The 23,570-nt window shown below is 40.2% G+C and overlaps 1 protein-coding gene across 2 annotated transcripts in view; it reads right to left on the bottom strand.

The window, feature by feature from the left end:
* Nucleotides 1-1,246: 1,246 nt before the first annotated feature.
* Nucleotides 1,247-23,570, bottom strand: part of b3glcta (beta 3-glucosyltransferase a) — a 73,838-nt gene continuing 51,514 nt past the window's right edge. The window contains exons 5-15 of one of the 2 annotated variants that reach the window (XM_080429676.1): nt 18,387-18,463; nt 16,404-16,515; nt 14,556-14,692; nt 14,354-14,417; nt 13,807-13,938; nt 13,394-13,463; nt 12,076-12,189; nt 4,405-4,504; nt 3,803-3,922; nt 2,111-2,255; nt 1,247-1,866 (exon numbers count right to left, since the gene is read on the bottom strand). In XM_080429676.1, coding sequence (XP_080285802.1) covers nt 1,699-1,866; nt 2,111-2,255; nt 3,803-3,922; nt 4,405-4,504; nt 12,076-12,189; nt 13,394-13,463; nt 13,807-13,938; nt 14,354-14,417; nt 14,556-14,692; nt 16,404-16,515; nt 18,387-18,463 — 1,239 coding nt within the window. In that variant the 3' untranslated portion in view covers nt 1,247-1,698. The remainder of the gene's footprint in view (nt 1,867-2,110; nt 2,256-3,802; nt 3,923-4,404; nt 4,505-12,075; nt 12,190-13,393; nt 13,464-13,806; nt 13,939-14,353; nt 14,418-14,555; nt 14,693-16,403; nt 16,516-18,386; nt 18,464-23,570) is intronic. The other variant, XM_080429677.1, reaches the window with a different exon arrangement.

Below are 23,570 nucleotides of genomic sequence, written 5' to 3'. Positions count from 1 at the left end.
TATAAGGTGACCAAAATCACGGCAACTTCATAACGATGGTTCGATTGGCTGGGAAGTATGGGAGGAAATCCATGCCTCTGCTTTTGATACATCCCCCTCTGGTCATTCCTTTTTATGGCCGGTGGGGGTGGTTTATCCCAGTTTCTGATCAGAGATTGTTTAGTATTTCTTTGATTATATCACAATTTTACAATTTAATTTAAAATGTAAGTCAACTACACTAACTCTGGTGTCCCTCTGTTGAGAAAACTAGAGAAACTCTGTCTGAAATGCTCATATTTAAATAATTGTTTGGTCAAAAATAACGTAATAACTTAATTGCACAGGCTCATAAGCTTGTAGATCTGCTATCTATTTGTCTTTTCCCCCCCACAAATGAAACCTGGTCCCTAACTAGCCTACAACCTCTCCGGCACACTTCGATTAGCAAACACAGTTTATCTGTCCCTCCCATCACCACGACTTCCTGTCCAACAATCCAGACCACCAAGTCGATACTCGCTCCTTATTTTCCACTGTAGTCTGAAAACTCATCTCTTCAGACTCCACCTCATCCCAGGGCCTAGAACTCCTTATTTATGCATCTGCACTTGTTGACAATTTACAACATATGCTAGTTATTATCATACATTATGCATGCCGTTTACTAATATCTTATGACAGATTCTCAATTTACTTTACATTTTACTTGTTCACAGATTCTGTGTTAGGTGTTGATGTCTATCTGCTATCCTAGTTAATTTGTGAGCTATAAAAAATAAGATACATTATTAGTATTACAATTTAGTAGCAGATGCTCCTACATTATATGGAGTGAAAGTGTAAAGTTGGAGTAGACAGCATGAACACTAATCAATCAACAGGGTAAGTGGTCGAGTAATCAGAGTGTTAAGAAAATAAGTATGACCTTGTTTTCTGGCGCTCTTACTTACTCAACCAATAATTAGAGCACTGTTCCTACTGCATGTGTGGCTGGAATCCCTTGACTCCATTTGTGCACCTGTACTAATTCCATGCACCTAGAAGGTAAAGTTGTACCACAATTCGATTGGTCGATCTTTGCATCATGTGCCGTTGCAGGAATATAAGGGGTAACATGTACAATCGAACTCAGCGGGTCGGTCTGTCTCCGATTGATGCTTTTTATGGCTAGTGAACAAAACAAAATCTAAAATAGGACTCGTATTACACTCCACGAGACAACACATTCCCAAATTTGGATACTTTTATGTCAAAATACGTACAGTATAGCACAATATACAGCATTAGTAACAGTTGAAAGTTACATCCTTCAGAAGAGGAGCTCCTAAATTCAACACAATAAGCATTACTGTAGACGAACATTTCGATATAAATATATGAGATTCATATTTCCAAACATACCAATAACCTCAACATGCAACTGAATGAAGTCTCACAGTCATGAATGTACTCAAATATCAAGTCATGGACACACACTTGAACGGTCCTTATTTTATCATTCTTGAAGATTCACAATACAAAAAAAATGTTCATCAATGCACGCACGCGCGCGCACACACACACACACACACACACACACACACACACACACACACACACACACACACACACACACACACACACACACACACACACACACACACACACACACACACACACACACACACACACACACACACACACACACACACACACACACACACGTTGCTTACATGATTATAACTCTGTCTTAGTGCTCTTATCAAGTCCATCAGAACCTGTTGCTTTCAAGTCGTTCTTTAGCCATTTGTTGAAAACAGCAATAGGGTCAATATTCCAGTGCTTATGGAAGGAGATTGGCACCTGGTGAGCTAAGAAGTCTCTGGCATAATCCTCTGGTCGTGCCTGGAAAGTAAGAAAACGTTTTTAATTGCAATCAATCACAAGCAGGTGTGTTGCACAGTGAGACAGCGCAATATAACGAAACACTCATGGAGGAGTATTATTTTCTGTAGTGTTTACACTTAATTGTTTTAAGCTGAGCACTGCCAACTCTAATGTGGTCAACTTAACCGGGATGAAACAGACATGCATGCCACAGAGATAGACACAGACAGAGTGTAGATCTGAAGACCGACGGCATAATAACCTGGTGAAAGAGGGGGCTGTGTGTGACAGGAAGTCCAAGGGCATTGAGGCACATTCCCAACACCATGTCATCAGGAGCATCATTGCTATAGCACTTACAGCCACTATTTAGTAGTCGGACCGCCGCCTCCCTGCTGAACACCATGCTGCAAGAATAGAGGGAATGACATTATACATTTAAATATAGATGAAAAGTCAGGGGATTTACTTTTCATCGTCATCTTGGGAGCAGGCTTTATAGTGAACCGAAAACAATATCTTCTTTAATTCATATATTTTTGTATGGATTTTTGGGGATGCACTTTATTGTGTTGTAAAGTATCTCTGACTGCATTTATATAGCGTCTTTCTAGCCTTTCCAACCATTCAAAGCGCTTTACCATACTACTCATTCACCCATTCTCACACACTGCAAAGGTAGAGATAGACTGTTACAAATGATATACTAACTCATGCGGCACACATTCACAAACTGATGGCGGATGAGGATGACACAATGAAACACAAGGCAAGATCAGTGTCTTCTTCAAGGACACTTCGACACATGGCCAGGAGGAGGCAGGGATTGAACCAGGAACTTTCCGGCTCCCAGGCAGCTGCTGCACCTCCTGAGCTACTGCTGCCCCAGTATGTATTGTGTGTCACACTGCTGTGATTCCCAAACGGTGTGCCATGAGACAAGTCCTGGGAAATCTTGTTAAAACCACACATTATTTTTGCAATATATACAACTACTGTATACGAAAAGTTATGAATAATTTTTTTATTTACTATTTGAGTACACTGTGCACACTCATTTCCCAATACAGAGGCTAATTCTAAACCCCAAAACAAATTAATAATAATTAAATCACTTTCAACCTGCTGTCCCTATTCCTGGTGTCCCTATGGCATGACAAACAAACAAACATAATAGCAAAAATAGCAGATCGAGAAGTTCACATGTTGCAACGCATTGTGAGATTGTTGATCGGCTATTTTTGCAATGAATACAGGCCTTGAGATCTTTAGTTCCCCATTGGTGTGCCTTTGGCACAAAGCATTTGAGAACCACTGTCTTATTTTATGTATTTTGCTGTAGGTATTCTTCTATGTTGTTTTTATTGGCTATTGATTTTCAGGGAACCACTGGGGAGGAAACAAAACAAGGAGTGAAAAGACAGAAGTCAAGCTGAGAGGAAAGCGTCGTTTCAGTCTATTAATACAGAGCAGTTTTGCACCTGGATGCATGTTGATGCGGAGCATCTCGTAGGGAAGGGAGGTAATTACGCTAGAGAAGACAATCTTCGGGCTGGCAGAAAATACTGTACTTGTCACTCAAAGTGAAAGGACACCCTTTTTCCACAAGAGAATGCTTTAATAAAAATGGAAACCTGAAGTGGTGTAAAATGTCAAGAGTAATTGATGTTACTCTCAAAAGGTATTCAAAAAAGAATCTGCAGCCTACAGACGCACTTAAAATGACAGACATTCAGCAATACTTCCTGTCTGGAAGCCTGGTCCAATATTGCTTTGACATGTACATTCTGACATTTAAATTACACATTTTGGAGCGTGTATCTTAATCTAGTCCTGGCAATTATTAATTAACTTTCATTCACAGGGCATTTCATTACAAGCCTTGCAGTCCCTCTGCTGAGGATCCGCCTCTTTCATTGATATAATCCCAGAGTGGCTGAGCCGTGTAACTCACCCTCCACCTCCTGTGATGTAACTGTAGCCCCCCTGGCTCAGCCCATAGCCGTATTTTTCCCCTAGACACACAGGCTCTGAGGGTTCATAACAGCTTAGCAGGACTCGTAGTCTGGGAAGGCTGCAAGAAGCACAGATCAAACTCATCATAAACTCATCATTCAGTGATGCCTGTACAGACACAGAGGAACAAACGTGTACGCACGCACGCACGCACACACACACTCTTTCATATGTGCACACATACTGTACAGTACACATACAGCGACACAATGACAATCCCTCTGGCACTATCGCAAATCCACTGTCACATGGAAAAGCAATCTGCTAGAGATGTTAGATAATGTGAAACATCCAATAAATCTATATCCCTCGGATTTCACATATTTTACAGAGTAAAATGTTGCCAAAAAACATGTTCTGTCCAAATGGTTCGTTGTTTGACTTAACAAGTATTGTTAGCAGGAAGCCAAAAACAATGGAAAATTGTCAAGAAAAATGTGGAAGAAAACTACATGAGGATAGTTGGTAAGCACCACTTAGCTTAAACTACAAAATGCTGTGGCAAACTGGTCATATACAGTATTAGGGCATGTAAGATACCTGATGAGTGTGTCATCATCCACAATAAGAAGCCAGCTGGTCTTTGGGACAGCATCGGTAACATATCGCTTTAGGATTGCAAAGGTTTTCCCACAGTGTCCTGCAAAAGGAGATAGGATCTCAACAGAATGCCTTGTTGGAATGAAACACATATTGACCAAATCATGCATTGTATTTTATGAAGATAAATGATCCTGCAAGTAAAATACTAGCAGACCTTGCACAAAGTATTGATATGTAAAATCTCACACACACTGCACATACAGTATGCACTATGCACGACCAAAAACTCTAACGCTAATATCAATAAGTGAAATAACATGAAAGCATTCATAATGGCTCAGAGTCAAAATCAGAAAAGTACAAGGCACACCTCTAAATGATGTGTTTTGAAACAGGGAAAACAAGCAATTTACTCATCAATTACACTTGAATCCTGCACTGAACATCAAGGACTTTGCTGATATATGAGCTGCTGTAATAGCTTCATTGAGAAAATTAGAGAAGCTAAAGCTTTTCTTAAGAGGAGAGTATCTGTGTTATATATCAGGACAGGAATTTCATGGAGGCCATAAATGCCATGGCTGCCGTGCCCCCTCAGTTTGGCCATATGTCCCTCAGAAAATGATATGCACTGAGGACCCCCCTGCATTGCCCCATTTCCCCCCGCATGGTCTTTTGTTGAGATTCTGAATTCTTAACTACCCCTGACTCCCCATCCCCATCTTCAAACGAGTCCAGTAACTCATCAGACAAAATTTCAGTCCTTGAGTAATCAAATATTGGTAAATTGTAAACAGTAATATATCATTTTATGAAATAAGCAGCTAATTTATCATTTATTTATTTATCTATTTCTTTGTTTATTTTACTGATAGGTACAATATGTATTAAACAATTTATGGCCTTGCATTTGGTCTTTGTACCCTCAAGAAATTGATAACAACAAAGGCCAAACTGGCCTTCACCCAAAAATGATGAAGCTATGATCGAGCAGCAAACTGGAAAACGTTACCCCTGATGATAAAGAGTACTAGTTAACATCTTTTAAAGAAAAAGGTAAATTCCTGTCTTTTAGAAAATGTTGCAAAGTAGCATGGCCGCTTTGCTTGTATAATACATTTATTATGTATTTATTTATGCAGTAAACTTTTTTTTTGTTTTTAAAATGTTAAATGTTATGTACCAACAATGCCTATTGTCTGAGACCAAGGTATAATAAGTCTTTGACTTTATTGTGTTTCTATCCTTGAAGTTCCTTCCTTTGAGATGCATGTCTGTGATGTGTTTTCATTTAAACCAACGTCAAATAGATCAAATCAAACAAACAAAAAATTCAAGACATGCAAAGTAAAGACAGAATGACAAATTTGTTTTGACAAGTGGAATGGCTTTGTAACGTACTGTATGACATCTTTTTTATGCTTTACTTCAGACAGGGGAGTAAAGAGAAACAGGCGGAGAGGAGAGACATTGGAGACTAGATCGGGGTCGGGTTTGAACCCGGGTCCTCTTGCTCACTAGGACCATGTTATGTAGTCTCTGCACTGACTGGCTGAGCCATCAGGCACCACCCTTGATATGACATCTTGAGGAACTAATAAGGTATGTACGGCATGCTGGGCCCGGGAAGAGCAAAGAACTATTAAAGTATGTGTGGCATGCTGGGCCAGACGGAACAAAATGTTCCGCCACCAGCCTGAAATGAACAGCAGTAGGGTGGAAACTCCTCAACAAGTACAAGGAACGGAGAGAAAGGTACCCATCAGAATCCAAATATCTAGACACCACTCAGCTAGGAGCTAAGACATGGAAATCCCTGGTGGCAACCATCACAAAGAATGCTGAGGCTTACTGTTTTATTTATAAGGCACCTCAAGGTGTTTTTCTCAGAATGTGAATACAAAATAACTTAGGACACATTGAAATGCTGACAGGAATAAAAAATAAACATACTTTTAGAGGCACATCAGACTAGTTCTGCACGCTTATTTCGAATTGCAATACTGTAGGTTACTGGGGGATGTTAATAGGATGGGACGAGTCAGCACCAGCCAACTCAAAAACAGCATCTCTCGTCCAAATGACTGAAAGCTTTTGGCTGGGGAAACTTTTGACTAAATGATGGGACTTGGGACCTTCCACATTATGATAGATATACTGTAAGTGATGTATAACTCATGATACGTAATGTAGAACTCAGGCCAATAAATTCATAATTTCTATTCTAGGGCTGGGCTATTAACCAAAAATATATTGAAACCTATATTTAGAACCAATAACAGACTTAATCTTGCTCATGAAGGTTAATCAATAAATGTATTTCTTATATATCACCAAATCAACTAATAGATAGATCCATTTAACATTACGGTATAAAACACCTGCTGGCATCCCATTTCCAGTTCTTGCATCACCCTTCCTTAAAATGTCTACATTATTCTAGTTCTGAGGTTTTGCTTTTCATTTTCACTATACAATTCAAAGCGTATTCATTTTATTATCCTGTCTCATCACTAAACTTATCACTCATCACCGAAAATGACCCCTCCTCCCCCCCACCAACTGTTTACTGTACATAATGCTTCTTTCTTATTACTACTCGTAAATATTATGTTTTTTTTATTGTTTGTCTTTAACTGTCTCGATAAATTGAATATGCAGGACCTTAAAGGAGAATTCCGGACATTTTAAGTGTTATCTTTGATGTGTCGTTACTCACCTACCGACGTAAACAGTGGCATTGTTTATTTCCAGATATTCCCCTGTCGTCATATTTTCAACCTCCTCCGTTGTCATAATGGGAGCGCGTGTCATAGGGAAATTCGTCTATTATAACCGATGCAAAGTTATTTTTTTCTCTACTACTACTCATTGTGGAGTCTGATGATAGTCAAACATGCAGTGAAAGTTCCTGAGAGGCTACCGCTAATGACGAACGAGCTAACGCTAGTTGCTTGTTTCTCAACATGGCAACACCAAGTTGCCAGGTTCTGGGAGAGAAACAAGCAACTAGCGTTAGCTCGACACATCAAAGATAACACTTAAAATGTCCGGAATTCTCCTTTAATGGCAACAAGCCCTGAGGGCTTATTGACCCCGCCAGGCGGAAAGGCATGGCGAGAGAGTATGTTTTGCACCCTGTCTGTCTGTCCGTCCGTGTGTGTATCCGTGTGTGTCCGTCCGTCTGTGATCAGCTAATCTCAGGGACCGTTGGCTTGATCGCAGCAAAACTGTGCACACACTCCCTGGATGCCAGTTCAGAAATTCTGGCCCAAATTTTTCACATGGGCCTGTTATAGCGCCACCAGGAGGCCGCTTTTTGCAAAATCTGTACTCCCACAGATTTTATCCAAACGTCACGCAAGTCATTAAAGTCATTAAACCAAATGGGTCTTTCAGATCTTTCATATTCCATCATGATTGGCTGAATGGCTTCCACAGTTTGCACATGTGCTCCGTTTTGCACAAAATGCCTCAAATCATGAACACAGCATGCAATTTCCGTGACATTTTGCACGCGCATTCTCACTAGGCAGAGGAAGAAATGGCACTTGAAAAATATCAAATCAGCTTCATGGTGGCGCTATAACAGGCCTATTCGTGTTTTTACCTATAACTGCACCGATATGTGTAAAGTTTTGCATGTGCACTCCCCTGAGGCCAAGGAAAAACCTTTGCCCTTCATTTTTCACACCTACCTTTTATAGCGCCACCAGGAGGCCGACTTATGTAAAACAAATTTTGGGATATTACTCCTTCAGATCTTATCCAAATTTCACGCAAATCGGTACACATGATCTCTATAGTCATGTGATCAAGACGGATCTGTTTGATTTTTCATATTCCATCCTGATTGGCTAAGATTGACATCTTAAAGGGATATTTCACTTTCAAAAAACGTTGGGTCATTTCATCGTCTACTCAGGCTTTTGTGATTGTGAGCCCCCGGACAGTTCTTAAGTTGCTTGATTCAATATTTAGATGTTTGATATTCATTTTATCAGACACGCCCCCTTCCTATACAAACCCATTGTAACTTCAAACTCGATCCATTTTAACCATGTTAGATTAATCGGAAACACCCGTCCTTGGTTCTGGTGACTGATATTGTCCTTCTAATACGTGAGGAGACTGTGTTTTTTTTTCAATTACTTTTTCCATTTATTTTTTATGTTTCTTTTGGAAAATGAAAACAATTAAATACAATAAAATACAATAAAATAAAATAAATGAAAAAACACAGCCCCCTCACGTATTAGGAGGGCAGGATGAGTCACCAGAAGCAAGGACGGGTGTTTTTGATGAAGTTATAATGTGTTTGTATTGGAAGGGGGCGTGTCTAATAAAATGAATATTAAATATCTAAATACTGAATCAAGCAACTTAAAAACTGTCTGGGGGCTCACAAAAGAGTAGATGATAAAATGACCAAACATGTTTTTGAAAGTGAAATATCCCTTTAAGTTTGCAGGAGTGGCCCGTTTGGAACAAAATGCCGCAAATCATGAACGCAGCATTGCCCTATTATAGCGCCACCAGGAGGCGGATTTTTGCAAAACATTTCTTTTCATATTACTCCTACAAATGTTGTCCAAACATCACGCAAATTGTGATATAATCGATATATTATCATATAGGTCATGATATGTACCGATTTACATATCATCTCTTAAGTCAAATGATCCGTCAGATTTTTCACATTCCAGCCTGAACATTGCTGGCCCACATTAACCTACCTGATCTGGCGGAGACCTGTGCTCCGAGGAGCACTTTTTCTAGTTTGGGTTATCCTTTTAGCATTCTTTTGTATAAATATGTGCCACCGTGCCTTTTTTTTTTGCTGCAAACTGTTAATAAAGTATTCAATCAATCAATTGCAATAATCGTTTCACATTTCAATGGTGAGGTTATTTGCTCTCCAAGTACTGCTTTTGAGGACTGAACATATTTTCAGTTTGTGATTAAATTAAATAGGCTGTTTGAAAAATGTATCAATCTCCTAAAACACAGAAATTATATTACAGTAGCTAGATCTACAGTAATGTAAATTCATTAAAAGTAGGATTTTTTAATTAGGCTCTGAAAATATAAGGTCTAAGTGGCTGTGTGTGTGTGTCCGTCCGTCTTCTCTGCGTGTTTGCCCAGAGGTAACCTTGGTAACCACTGGACTGATTAGGCCAAATTTCCTGTGCATGCTGCCAGTAGGCCAAAGAAGTAACTCCATGCATTTCCCCCACGTTTCATTGATTATGGAAGTCAATGGGGCTGTGATCACACTGAAACCTTGACCAAATCTGGAGTCCTACTGTATGTCATAGATACGAACGACATAGACAACAGACATCACAGACTGGCCACTTGAAGCCCATCTTGAGATCCACATGTTGACTTTTTTTTTATGAAGACAGATGATTGAAGCTCCATGAGGCAGCTAATAAAGTGTAAAATAAAGAGTATTTACCAAGCCCCCAGGACTATTGAAGCTGCCGTGTTCTGGTGGCCAAATCTGGTAGTGCAAGACTTCTGCATTTAGAACGCTACTGTGCTGCCTGCTTCAATTGTCTGAAACACTAGTGCGCATGCTCGTGCTCGAATCTTCCGTATTTGGGCACCAAAATGTGGTGTCCAAATGCAAAAGTAGAGTGTATTTCCGTGGCTTCATGCCCTGGTGAGCAACTTTCATTGAAAGGAATAGGTCGGGGCAGGGCTGTTCGCTCTCTAGTCTATTTACTGATACTCCGAGGGGGAAATTATTTTTTCAGTGTTTGACCAAGCAGTATGCTGCTCATGTGAGCGCACAGGGGAGCCGTTAGGGCTTAAGTGTCTTGCTCAGGGATATTTCGATCCAAATCCTGGATGAGCCGAGCAACGAACTGGGGACCTTCTTATTCCCAGACATTCTGATTCTCCTTACTGAGCAACTGCCGCCCCATTGATATATTGTTCCTGATATCTAGAGCAAGCCTCGGCTATAAACAATACAATCATTTAGCACTACAATTGTCTATGGGGATAGAAAAGATGAGCTTAAAATGATAAATGATGATCATGACACCCAAATGTTAAATCCATTACAACTTAATCACAATACATGTTGTCAGATATGACAGTGATTAGAAGAGTGCCATTATGTTGTTATTCTCCTTAATTGTCTCCACCAGGCCGAAAGGCCTGGTGGAGACAATTAAGGCCACTATAACGAGGCCACTATAACGAGAAAGACATGCCACTTGAAAATGTTCAAATCAGCCTCATGGTGGCGCTATAACAGGCCGATTTGTGTTCTTACCCATAACTGCACTGATCTGTGTAAAACTTTGTATGCACACTCCCTAAAGGCCAAGGAAAAACCTCTGCCCTGCATTTTTCACATCTGCCTTTTATAGCACCACCAGGAGGCTGACTTATGTAAAACACCTTCAGATCTTATCCAAATTTTATCGGTACACATGATCTCTATAGTCATGTAATCAAGACGAATATGTTTGATTCGTCATATTCCATCCTGATTGGCTGAGATTGACATCTAAAGTTTGTGGGAGTGGCCTGTTTTGAACAAAATGCCGCAAATCATGAAGGCAGCGTCCGATTGTGTTGAAACTTTGCACGCACACCAGGAGGTGCAAAACATTTTTTTAATATTACTCCTACAAATGTTGTCCAAACATCACGCAAATCGGTACACATTATCTTTATAGTCGAGTGATCAAGACGGCTCCGTCTGATTTTTCATATTCCATCCTGATTGGCGCATTCCCAACATTGCTGGCCCACAATAAACCTGACCTGGCGGAGACCTGTGCTCCGAGGAGCACTTTTTCTAGTTTCATAATTATTTTCTTAGACCACATATTTGTTTGGTTTGAAGACTGACAATATCATGACCCCATGACCCCACCTGTGGGATGACGGCAAGACCCTCATGATTCATGCTTGTATGTCTCAAATACATTAGATGATTCAAGTAAGCCACTATTGGAGTATACATGTATATATACTTGTCACTTGTCACAGTGTTCAGAGTCAAACAGCAATGGCAAACAGTGACACAGTTTTAAATGATATCTACTGTATTTTTGGGAGCATACACAGGTTGGACGAGAGGGGTGCAATGATAGGCCATTATATTGACGGCACTGAAAAAGAGCAGCAACAAGACTGATGCCGGTAGAATCCAAATCCTTTATTGAACTCAAAAGCACTGTTATGTTTAAAATGTAAATTCAGCAGCTATTCTAAAATGACCAAGAAACCTGTACACATTCACATGAATATGCTGCTTTGACAAAGTCAAAACATATTTGATCAACACTTCCTACCAGTGTTTTCCGAGCCAACCGCGTTGGATTGGACGCACCTGCCATAAATGAATGGACTGCTTTCATTTGTTACCGTAAGCAATCCTTTTAATATCTATCAAATCATTTTTAATGTATTAATTTATTTATTAAGTAGCTGTGTAATAAGCGGGATAATCAAAAGGCAGCTGGTCATTATTGAGAAATAAACCCAGACAGGCTGGCTTAGACCCCGACGTGAAGTGGAGGGGTCTTTATCACCCTGAAGGGGTTTATTTCTCAATAATAACCATCATGCCTGTTCAGTGAAACATGGCATGTACAGTACCCTACCCATGTATGGGTAGGGTGAGACAATGAGATCAATTACCTCTTTCTGTATTAGGTATTCCCAAGTTTATGGTGGGTATAGAGGCATCAGAATGGTCACTGTAGTACTCCAAAAAAGTGGCATCTTTCTCCCAGGTCTTCTTTACCACTGGGACTACAGCACAGCAAAAAAACGGACAAACCAAAGAGTCAGCGCAAACTAGATGTATTAATCAGTGAGTACATAAAAGGATCATTAATGGATATAAATTAGTTGGAATGCTAGAGTACAATTAATGGGAATGATGTTTAACACTACATATTACCACACCAATGAATGTTCAAGATGACAGTTCTAGATTAAAATCTAGAATACCAGATACCGTAATCACTGGCATTAGTTATAAACAACATAAAATGTGCATTTGATGATCATTTTACATTCCTCTGAGCTCAGCGTGCAATATCTTTTCTCATTTAGCAGAAACGTATTATCCAGAGCTCCCAAAAGAGAAGAATCAATTAGAATAATTTCCTAATTATAAATAATGGTAATAATTTTTTTTTTTGCTTATGGCAAAAAAGGATGCTTTGATATGTTAAGAATATTGTACATTTTATATCTTAAGTATATTTGCATCGTGATTGATCAAATGTATTTGTCATAGGTCAGATTAACTAGAAAGGGGCGCTCAGTGGAGCGCAATTCTCCCTCCATGTCTGTGTGGTGCATGTGATGACATGTTTTAATGTTGTGGGGAAAGGCTATGATAAAGGATGCATCGGTAATGCCTTGTATCAATTATGTTTGTACTGGGCCAGACTGGGAACACAAATGAGGGCAGGAATGTAAATGACAGCGACCCCCATGTCTTCCTAGCCTGGTAAAAAAAATCTGGGTCGCGTGAATTCACATTATCATGTGTCTGCAGACCGGTCTGGCCCCACGCCATGAGGTGGGCGTTTTGCAGAAACCAAAAAGTGGAAGAGCCAATCAGCGCTTGTCAATCACATGGCCCTGAGCGCAAGTGGTATCCACTTTCCCCACCACAGTGGGGAAAGCTCTTAATGCTTTGAAACTTGCAGCTTTCTCAGTATGCGGCTGCGCTAGATTGCTGCTGGCGTGAAATCACCATATTTTCTTAAATCATTCTTTTTAGTCTGTCATGCTACAAAAGCATACAACGTACAACAAAAATTTGACAACCCATTATAAGAGTAGAGAGCCACAAGAACAAGAAAAAGACTAACGTATGCACAATAGAATCCTCAGTGTTACTTTAACAATTAACAAATTACCCAAATTGACCTGTACAATAACAAACACTATGTGGGAATCAAATATTTTTTCATCGGTGAAAGTGGGTCTATAAACTCACCTCTGTCACTGTGAAATTTCTTGCATGTTTTCACAGCCACAAAAATATCTTCTTTATTAACAGGGGCTCCCTTCATGAAAAAGCAGAGGGAGACTAAAACATAAGAAGAAAACACTGCACGAGGTTTGCTACCTAAAATGTGAGAAGAAATCAGCAACAGTGCTGTCAATGGGAAACACATGCACCCTGCTGATAATGCTCTCAAGAAATGTCAGGATATATTCAAAGCAAGAAACCTTGCCACTTATAAGCTCTATGTTATACTATTTTCTAAAATAGCAAATTTTGCCATTCTATAAGCTATTGCAACATGTTGAGCTTTTAGAAATGTTTTAGACATTTTGGGAAATGTTCACCTATAATGAATGACAAGCCCAATCCATTGACAGCGCAAAAAGCATTATGGTACCCACACACAGTGGAGGAAGGCTGCTGAGAGTTGTAGCACAGTGCTGGGCTTTAGAAGAGTCCTCTGGCTCAGTGCACAGTTCCGGGACAGCAGTAAGATGTGGCCCTTTCCCATTGTCCCAAATATACAATGCAACCTGTGGGGATGGAAATTGATGATGCCATGATAACAAGCTCAGCTGGACACACACGTCTTTGTAAATATAACAGTAATTCTCTTCCTCTGGGAATCTGAAGTCTAGTAGACAGGACAAAGCCTGTTGAGTGCATTTTATGTAAAACCCCAAATTAGTGGTGTTCCCTTTTAAGAAATGAAAACATCTACAGTGTACGCAGCAACGCTGCCATTGAAGGAAGTAATGAGATTTTTTGTCAAGGTTGGATGAATAACATACTCTTGTTGATGAACGAATAAATTAAGACCGGTGTTGGCTTAAACGTGACAAATGGGAAAATAGCGTGAGAAAATGATTGAAGAGCTTGAAGCTTTATCAAGATGTTCAAAACAAGGCAGGGCCTAGAGGTAATCACTTCACGCACATATTATCTTACCTCATGTTTCAGGTCAATGGTAAAGTCAGATTTAAGAGGCTCATCACGCACTTTGTTTGCAAGCCTGAAATAGCAAATCACTGATTGGCACCAATTCCTGATTAAATTATGCGTATGTACAGCAAATCTAAAGCAAACAATGACCGTTAGGAGATGAACAAAACTAAACACAACCCAAAATATGGAGAGATTATGTACTCACCGTTGAACAAGGCGGATACTTAAGGCCCAACCAGCAGAAAAATCTGGATATTTGAAGACAGAGGGATTCTCTGCAAAGGCATAGTGATGGATGATTGTTGACTCCTCATCATGGAGGGGCTTCCCAAGAAACCACTCCTAATAAATGGAAATAGTGTTGTTATCAGTGCAACTTTTTCACGTCAAAGACCCCTAAATTATGTACAGTATTTACCCCCATCTTAAAATATGTGCCAGGGACCCCAATTCAAGATTTGTGTTGCTTTTGAGCTCACAACGCATTGTAACAAGCTTGTAATCTATATACATATGGAATATATATATATATATATATATATATATATAGGGAGGGAACCCACTTTGAGAACCAATGTCATTACTATATTATAACTTGTGGATTGGTCAAGTTCTGCATCCAAAGCACCCAGAAAGGAAATACAAATGTGCAGATAAATAGTAGAAAATGGCTATGGAGCATAACCTGAAAGTTGAAATCCAGAAAATTCCATACTTCTATTCACCCGCTTTTTCCTAACCGGAATATGGAGTGCCTCCAACCATGGTAGATAAAATAACTATTTATTAATGCAGAATAATCCCAGAGTGGAGCTTTAATGGTTGATATTACATACAGTACACAGTAAAAAGAAGAAACAAACAAACAAATAAAACAAAGAAAGAAAATCATATCTAAATGTCAGTACTGAGCATTCAAGCTTCGTTAACTTCTTTAAATTGTGTATATAGTTTTTCCTCAACGTGATTATTATTTATTTATTATTTATTTAAGTGTTTATGCTTTATTTAATAGGGAAGTATAGACCAAATGAGATGGTGACTTTACTGGATTTGATCATGCACACAATTTGTCTGATCAACATCACAACATTTGATTCAATTAGCACTTTATTCATATTGTCTTATTGAATTGTACACCAAAGGCCACTCAATTATGTCACAGAGAACGTTTTCTCCAACCGAGGCCCTGGACAGACTGGGGTTGACTGGAGTCGCGCTGTCAGTGCAACATCCATGTGCAGGAAAAAGGCGGCTGTGCTTTAACGCAGAGATAAAGTTCAAAGAATCCAGAGCAGCAGAACTCCAATGCAACAAAATCTGTGAAATCTGATATCATTAAATACTGATATATTGCACTCTTTTGCCGTAGAATAGAAAATGATGTTTAAGGGTGATTCTATATCAATTCATGGCGACCCATGCAGTGGAAATTGAGTCTGTGCAGGTGGTGTCAGTACCATTATGATTTACAAAAACATATGCGTCTGCATATTTCTGTCTTTGTGCGTAGGCTACACACAGTTTGATGTAGTACTCACGTGACATACAGTAGTGTAGAGGAAGGGGCCTTTGCCCCCTCACATATTTCTAATTTGAACATCTGTCAATCATGACGCATACAATACAACATAACATAATTCGTCTCTGATACATTTCTACTGTCCCAGAATTGTCCCAGACACCATATCTTTGTATCTCAGTTGCTATTTTTTATTGTCCCCATGACAACGGGACATCCCTAGATTACAAGTGCTGCATGAAATGCTGGGGGAGCATGCTGAGAGCACTGCCCCCCACAACCTTTGCCTAGAGCACTGAAATAAGTTCTGATGAAATGGGGATTTTAGGAAGTAATTATTGGAATGATTTATATGTCTGAATATTTTCCTCAATTAATTGATTGAACTGTGAAAGTCAGAAGAAAGTCTGAGAGAAAAAGAGAGAGAGAGAGAGAGAGAGAGAGAGAGAGAGAGAGAGAGAGAGAGAGAGAGAGAGAGAGAGAGAGAGAGAGAGAGAGAGAGAGAGAGAGAGATGGCTGGAGCATACTCACTTTTCTCCAGTCAAACTTTGTGAGGACCTCAACCAGTTTGGACATGTTCACATTGGTTTCTTCCTCAAGAAATATGATCCAGGAGGAGTTTTGCCCAAAGGATTTAGAAAAGCTGGGGGAGAACAGAGGTAACAACAAATATCAATTAATCTCTAATGGAACATAGATGAACTCACAGAAGTCTCACAATCCAGGCCCCTAGATATTCAAGTCCTCGACTACCTCGAGCACTGTGCCGTCGGCAGTGGTAATGGTTTTGTCCTCCGTGTTAAATGCCAATACTTTTGTTTTCCTGGCATTGAGCTTGAGGCCAATCTGCCTGTACTCCATTTCTACTGCCAGTAGTCGTTATCTTCATTGCAATGTCATCTGCATAGTTAATCATGATGGGATTACTCGCCAAGTGTAACCATCGTGGGTCTGAACCTTGGCTTGAGTCTGGCTATAGCTTGGCTCGATCATTTCAACCATCTTCTCAGGAACTCCATTGGCCTGGAGAATGTTCATGAGTTTCCCCCGGTGTATGGTGTCAAAAGCTTTTTGGAAGTCAATGAAGGTGATCACCGCTGACAGGTGCCGCTCCCTGACACCTTCCAGTACCCTCGTCAGAGTCACTATCTGCCCGCATGTTGTTCGCTCAGGGCAAAAGGTATCCTCACTATCCTGTGAATTTCTCAGTAGAGGGTCTAACACGAGTCTAAGATGGTTGAGGATCATCAGGTTAGCTGTCTTGACGACTTGGCGAGCTTAGGCTGATGCCACGGTAGTGGTGAGGTCGCCTGACTTTGGTACTGAACGATGATCATTGTGTGCCACAGCTCCGGCAGCTCGCCAGACGTGTATGCTTGATTGATAAAAATCCAACACTTCCTTATCTATGGACACGTACTTCAGAACCTCGAGTGTCACTCCATCCTCCCCGCAGCTCTTGCCGCACTTGATAGTAGCCTTAGCCCCAAAAATAAATAACAAATAATTAATTAAAATAAATGAAAAGATTAATTGAAAAAACACGGCCACCTCACACATTAGAAGGACACTATCAGTCACCAGAACCAGGGACGTGTGTTTTCTGAGTCTAACATGGTTAAATTGGAATGGGTTTATATAGAAAGGAGATGTGTCTGATAAAAGGAATATCAAATATCTAAATACTGAATCAAGCAACTTGCACACAAAAGCATAAGTGGACGCTAAAATGACCCCAGAAGTGCTTTAACTTCTTTAAGTTCCTTAGCTGGCATCATGCACCAGAAATGTGATGCCGACCGGGGTAGTAGTTTGCGAGACTAGCTGCAGTCAGACAAACACACGCAAAAACATGATCTTCGACCTTGCCTTCGGTCTGGTGGAGATAAAAATAAGAGCGAACATCAAATATCAAAAACTATATCAAATATACATTAAGTATGTGACTGTGTTCTGCTGTCTCTTTTGCAATATATCAAATAACAGATATCAAATATTAGATTAACAATAAATAAATGATCCATAACAGTAGCTCAAAGCCTATGTACGTATAGCCTCAGAGTGTTTCTCTTTAATGCTTTGGTGTGTGTTTTTTAATCACCTGTGGCTCCCATCTTCATAAAGTGATGGAAAACTGTTTCAGATGCCATTTGGAATCAGATCAAAATGATTAATTGGATGCAGACTTGTTTATTTAAGACCTTGGCCTATAATGAACATAATCTACGTGCTTGGACTACTGGGTTACAAACTGGGTGATCTTAACCAATAGGCTCACTCTCACATCAGGGCAGTCATGCATCATGGGAAGAAGGATTTGCATTGTTAGTAATGATCTGTTCTAGTGACTTAGTATTGATCCATGGACTTAAAATGCACCCTTCACTGATGAAAGAAACCCCACACCCAACATTGTCGGAAGACTATTTGTGGGTGTTTCTGTTATTCTGTCCATGGTGTTGTGAATCTGACTAATATGAACTCATTCACACCTCTGCGTTTTGGAGCACTTACTAAGGCAGCAGAGGAAGAATACTCCAGTCTCCCTCATTATTTGACAGACTGTGAAGAAGCAATACCAGAGGTGGATTCTGAAAGGGACAAAAGAAAACATTACAACATTCTTCTTGAAACTTGTGCAACCCAGTTGAGATTCTTGAGACAAATAATTAGTCCAGCGCACAGAAGTTAACAACAGGCAAAACACAATATCTTCATAAAATTTCCAATTTCCTTACACAGTGAGGAATGCAGAAGGCATGTGAGGGGTTTCGTTGAAAAGCGGATGTTTCACACTGTGATGAAAACAAAGCAGTAGAGTGCAAGACCATGTGGTTCATTATTACAGTACATGATTCACTCATCATGCTGGAAGCCAGGGGGAACATTTTTCATTGAAACAGGTCTACTGCAACATTGATTTAATCAATGGGCCTGAGCCTGCATGCAATTTGAAAACACTATTAATCACCTGGGGTTTGCTAGCACTCATCTCAGATGAGCTTTATCTAAAAGCTAATGACATGGGGACACCGTGGATGTTTTTCTTCATTTATATAAACTCTTGGTTACACCATCTCTAAAGAAAAACTCAAGAGATCTTTACATAAAACAAAACTGCTTCAGAAATACTACTTGCAACAGCCCTGAAATGAGAGAGAATAAAGACTGATTGAATTATTCTTTTGTTACGTTCTAGGTTGAACATCACAATTTAATTAAGGGGAGATGTAATTATGTCACAGCCAAATTAGAAAATTCCTTTCTTGGTGGTTAGTTGGCGGATCAGACAAGGTCACATGGGCTGCCTGACTAACGCCATGGGGGGAAAGGGCATTGAAGGCAGCCGGCTGATCACTTAGTGGGGCCAACAAGACCACAGGACTGTTTGAGACGGCTAACGTAGCATAGGAAAACCATGAATTATCCTAAAGAGTGAAGGCAGTATCACATCAAGTCACCCACGAAAGATGGCGAACAGAAGAGCTTGGGTGCCAGTGATGCTACAGTATGAGAAACTGTCACTTCGCCCACGTTTTACATTCTATACCTGTATCTGATGTGCTAACTATAGCACAGTTAAAGAGTTCTGACCGTGTTCACTGCCAAGTGCGATATAGCCAAAATCCTAGAAATTAGTACTGATTGTTCGGATAATTAATGTCATATGCACTGGGTTAATTCATCTGGGACACTTTCATAGTCATGAGGTGAGCACTGTCTGCTCCTGATCTAAGAGAAAGCAGGCTGTTCTTCGGTGGATACAGTAGAAACAAATGGGATACTGATTGCCAAATGACTCAACAGAAGACTGCGGTCACAGAGACTTTATTATAATGGAAAGAGAGTTTTTCATCATCAAAACTGCTACTGTAGATCCAACAACAAACTGTCAAAACCACTCAAATAATGAGCCAGAGAGAAAAGAAAAGTCAATACAAGGCCAGGCCCAATTTATGCTTGCAGCAGTGTGTGTCTCTCTGTTGAAACCTTTTACTCACACTTTTTAAGGGTCGTGCAATTCATACTGTAGTGAAGCCAACCTGTCCTTAGAGACAGGTTTATTGTAGCTATGCTAACAAGACATTTACCATATATTAACAGTCTTTATACAGTACCATACATACCACCTACTATTTGTGTTTCCATTCATAATCTCACTGATCTGGCATTTTAACTTCTCTTTATGCGATTAGTCAAAGCTTGAACCCTTACGGAATTCAAAGAGACTGCAGTAGTACTTGCTTTGAAAATAACCTTGAGTTAACTGGCAAATAGTGATTTCTGTACTGTTCACACCTGAAAGCCCTGAGAATTGCATTTAATAATTGTAATACTTAGTTCCTATAATATGAGCTACTAATTTGATAACTATAGTCAATAATAACTACATTGGACCTAAACTAACAAATATAGTTTAGGTCCAAGTTAAACTATTAAACAACATTGTTATTTAAACATTATTAGCATTAAAGGAGTAGTTCACCCACACAATTACTTATTTTCTATCAATTACACACCCCATGAAGCATTGAATTCATGGAGATTTTTTAGTTTTTGTCACATTCCTAGGCCAATAATTTGAAGAACGGCAGTCTCTCCTTTGAATCTCCTACCGGAGAGACCGCCATTCATCAAATTATTGGCTTAGGAATGCGACAAACTAAAAAATGAAGGTGTGTAATTGATAGAAAATAAGTATTTTTTTGGGTGAACTACTCCTTTAAGTACTTTTCTCAACCTGCATGTTTCTCTAACAGAGAGAGACATAATGGATCTACTACAGAGGCTATCTACATTGCTTTTACCAGCCAGCCTGCTGGTTTCAACAAGACAACAAGAGTCAGAGCTAGTTGGCCAAAGGATGGCACTCGAGCAAAGGCCATGGGGTCATCAAAATCCGTAGGGTTCGTCCTCTGTGGCATATGAGGGTGCATAGAAAATTGGTAATCCAGTCAGGAGTTTTCATGTATTATTGTTTTGGAGTAGTGGTGGACGGACTGCCATGTCCATCCTTAACGCAGTTAATAACACTAGTGTGCAGTCATAATGTTGTACAAAGGTTCTCTGAAGGGGTTGGAGTTGATAACTAGTGGTTCTGTGGTTATCAACCGCCCTTCCCCCACACTCATTGTCAACCTCCCCCTCCCGGTTTAAAACACTCTTCTACAAGTCTGTTGATTAAATTTATCACTGAATTAATTATTTACCATATTTGGATCCCTTTTATTTCCCCAGACGTACAGTACAGTAGGTTGTTTATATGCATATGCATATAAACAACACAGGGGTGTGCTGCATTAATCAATAATCTAAGATCTGCTTACGATGGCCATAAAAATATTATGTGAACACGGTTCTTCACTCTTACCACTCCTTACTTCCTGCTGCTGGACTTATCCCCAATGAGTCAAATTCCTGGTAATTAAATTATGGTATCATTGGAACTGTTACCACAGCACAACCTCATCACCTTACTTGCCATGTGTTGTGCACATTTTATGCACAATTATTACAGTTAGTTATGCACATTTTGAGTAGTATAATTCCATCCATACAATGTCTTAGCTAAACTGTGTGCTCAGTATATCCTTAATCTCTCAAGAACAGATTCTGCACTGCGTTGGAATCTGTCGGGGAGGTTCGTCATAACAAGTGCGCATGGGCGTGCCTTCAGATCAGGAAGCGGGCCGCGCTTTACCCAATCAAATGTAGTGGGCGGGATTCACGTGTCCGTCCATCCTTCCCCCCTCGAAACAAACCGAAACTAATTTAACAATAACGTCCGCGGAGCAGACAAAACCACGGAAAGATATTCACATTTTAACTTACTCTTTCATCATAGAAACAAGTGGGCTTATAACCAAAACGATCGATGTTCTCTGGGAGAAGTGGTGTTAGTGTTCCGTGTAGAAATATTGTTAGTGGGAATGAAAACATAGTCGCACCAACCGGAAGTGACGCGTTGAAGGCATACAAAACACCGGTTTCCTTTGCGCTCTGGCTCTACGTTTTCTTCGGCCCAGAGCCAACAGACATAGAACAAACAGCAGAGGGCGCTGTTTTTCATTTTCAGTTGGCGATGGGTTCCCAGATTGGTATATCCTTGACTGTTACCTTGAATTATCCCTGCGGACTACGTTGCTTGCTTGCTTAGGCTATTGACTATTTATATATACATTTTTGCATTGTAATTTTGAAACAATGCGAGTCAGAATCAGACATCTGCAGGTTTACAGGTGTAAAGTGGATGAAGTTTGATTGTGTACAACCTCCATCATTTCTAGTTGTCAGGAAAGAAAAGGGGGGAGGGCATAGAGATGGAGAGTAAGGAGAAAAAGATAAAGATATCTACATACACATAACATAAAAAAGCAGCAGGTATATGAGGTTAGAAATAAGGTGCAAAAAGTGGCCACACCATCAGCAGGTCCACATTAATCTGAGTTCCCAGAAGTTTTCGCCAGCTCGGCGAGGAACTTCTGGGCCAGAGCCCTGGTATTTGTGGGCGGGATGTAACTTACGCTCAGAATCTGAGCGGACACGCCTCTTACCGGTCTGAGAGCTGTGCAACTCGTCTAAAAAGTCCGACGAGAGGCAAACAGCAGTACACAACAATGGCGGCCGCAATTTCTCAAGGGTAAATTGCTTCCCGTCGATCCCATTTAGATGCAACACCCAGTGCATGTGGATCCCGCCCCCTTTTCTTCATTGGCTGTTGATTTGAACCACAACGCAGTGGCCGCGCCCCTGCTGTCCAAGCTCCGACGCAATGCCTCCCAGACTAGGTCCACATAGGAAGGTAGTCCACTCCACATAAGGCACAACTTCAGCAAACAAGACCAGGAGACCTGGTTCTGCCAGACCCAGAAGGAACAAATTCCTAGTAGGCAAACACCTACAAACCACTTTATAAGTTAAAAGTATAAATCATTTTAGGCATTTTGTGTGTGTGTAGCATTTTGTGTATAGCGGTATTTGGTTGTAGATTTGTGTATAGGCTAGACCGGCAAACCTTCCAGTCTGATTGCATTCACCTTGTCCCTTGTCAGTCAGTGCACAGAATATGGGCAGAAGGGCTTTGAATCCAGCATTTCATAAGTTTAGGTAATTTACTATGCTGCTTATGTAGTAATACACCTCTGAAATAAGTTATGTAGAACAACAAAATTGCCTAAAGTTACACGGAACATGTTTAAACCAGTTGAATTAAAGGTAATTCAATGTTTGTTAGTGGCCCCATTCACGGCTGCTTCAAATGGTAGCAAGTCCAGACCTGCTCTGTTGCCCCTGGTGGTTGAAATCTGAAGCGTTCCTGAATGGCTGGGGAGGAAAAGAGGGACAGACCGACCGACAGACCGACAGACAAACAGTAGCCTCCTGTAGGCCGACCCCCTGGGTCTGGCAAAAATCCATGTGGTAGATCCACAAATGAAATAAATCGGCATAGGGGAATACGATTGATTCAGCGTCAAGCTACCTTGTAAATACTACCAAGAAGAAGAATCTGTAAATAATACAAGGTACCTTGAAGTGGAATTGATTCAAGCTACCTTGTATTATTTACAGATGCCATACCAATTATTTGTGCAATAGCAAATAGCGCAAAGCCATCTAAAATTGTGGAATTAGAGGCTAAAGGGTGTGAGTGGTATTTGAACAATCCTAAATAAAGAAAGAAAAACGTAATATCCACTA

Source organism: Gymnoscopelus braueri, assembly GCF_963280865.1.
Source record: "Gymnoscopelus braueri genome assembly, chromosome: 5".
Lineage (NCBI taxonomy): Eukaryota > Metazoa > Chordata > Actinopteri > Myctophiformes > Myctophidae > Gymnoscopelus > Gymnoscopelus braueri.
Note: the sequence above shows the minus strand (reverse complement) of the source record. Positions and strands in the feature narration are given on the sequence as shown.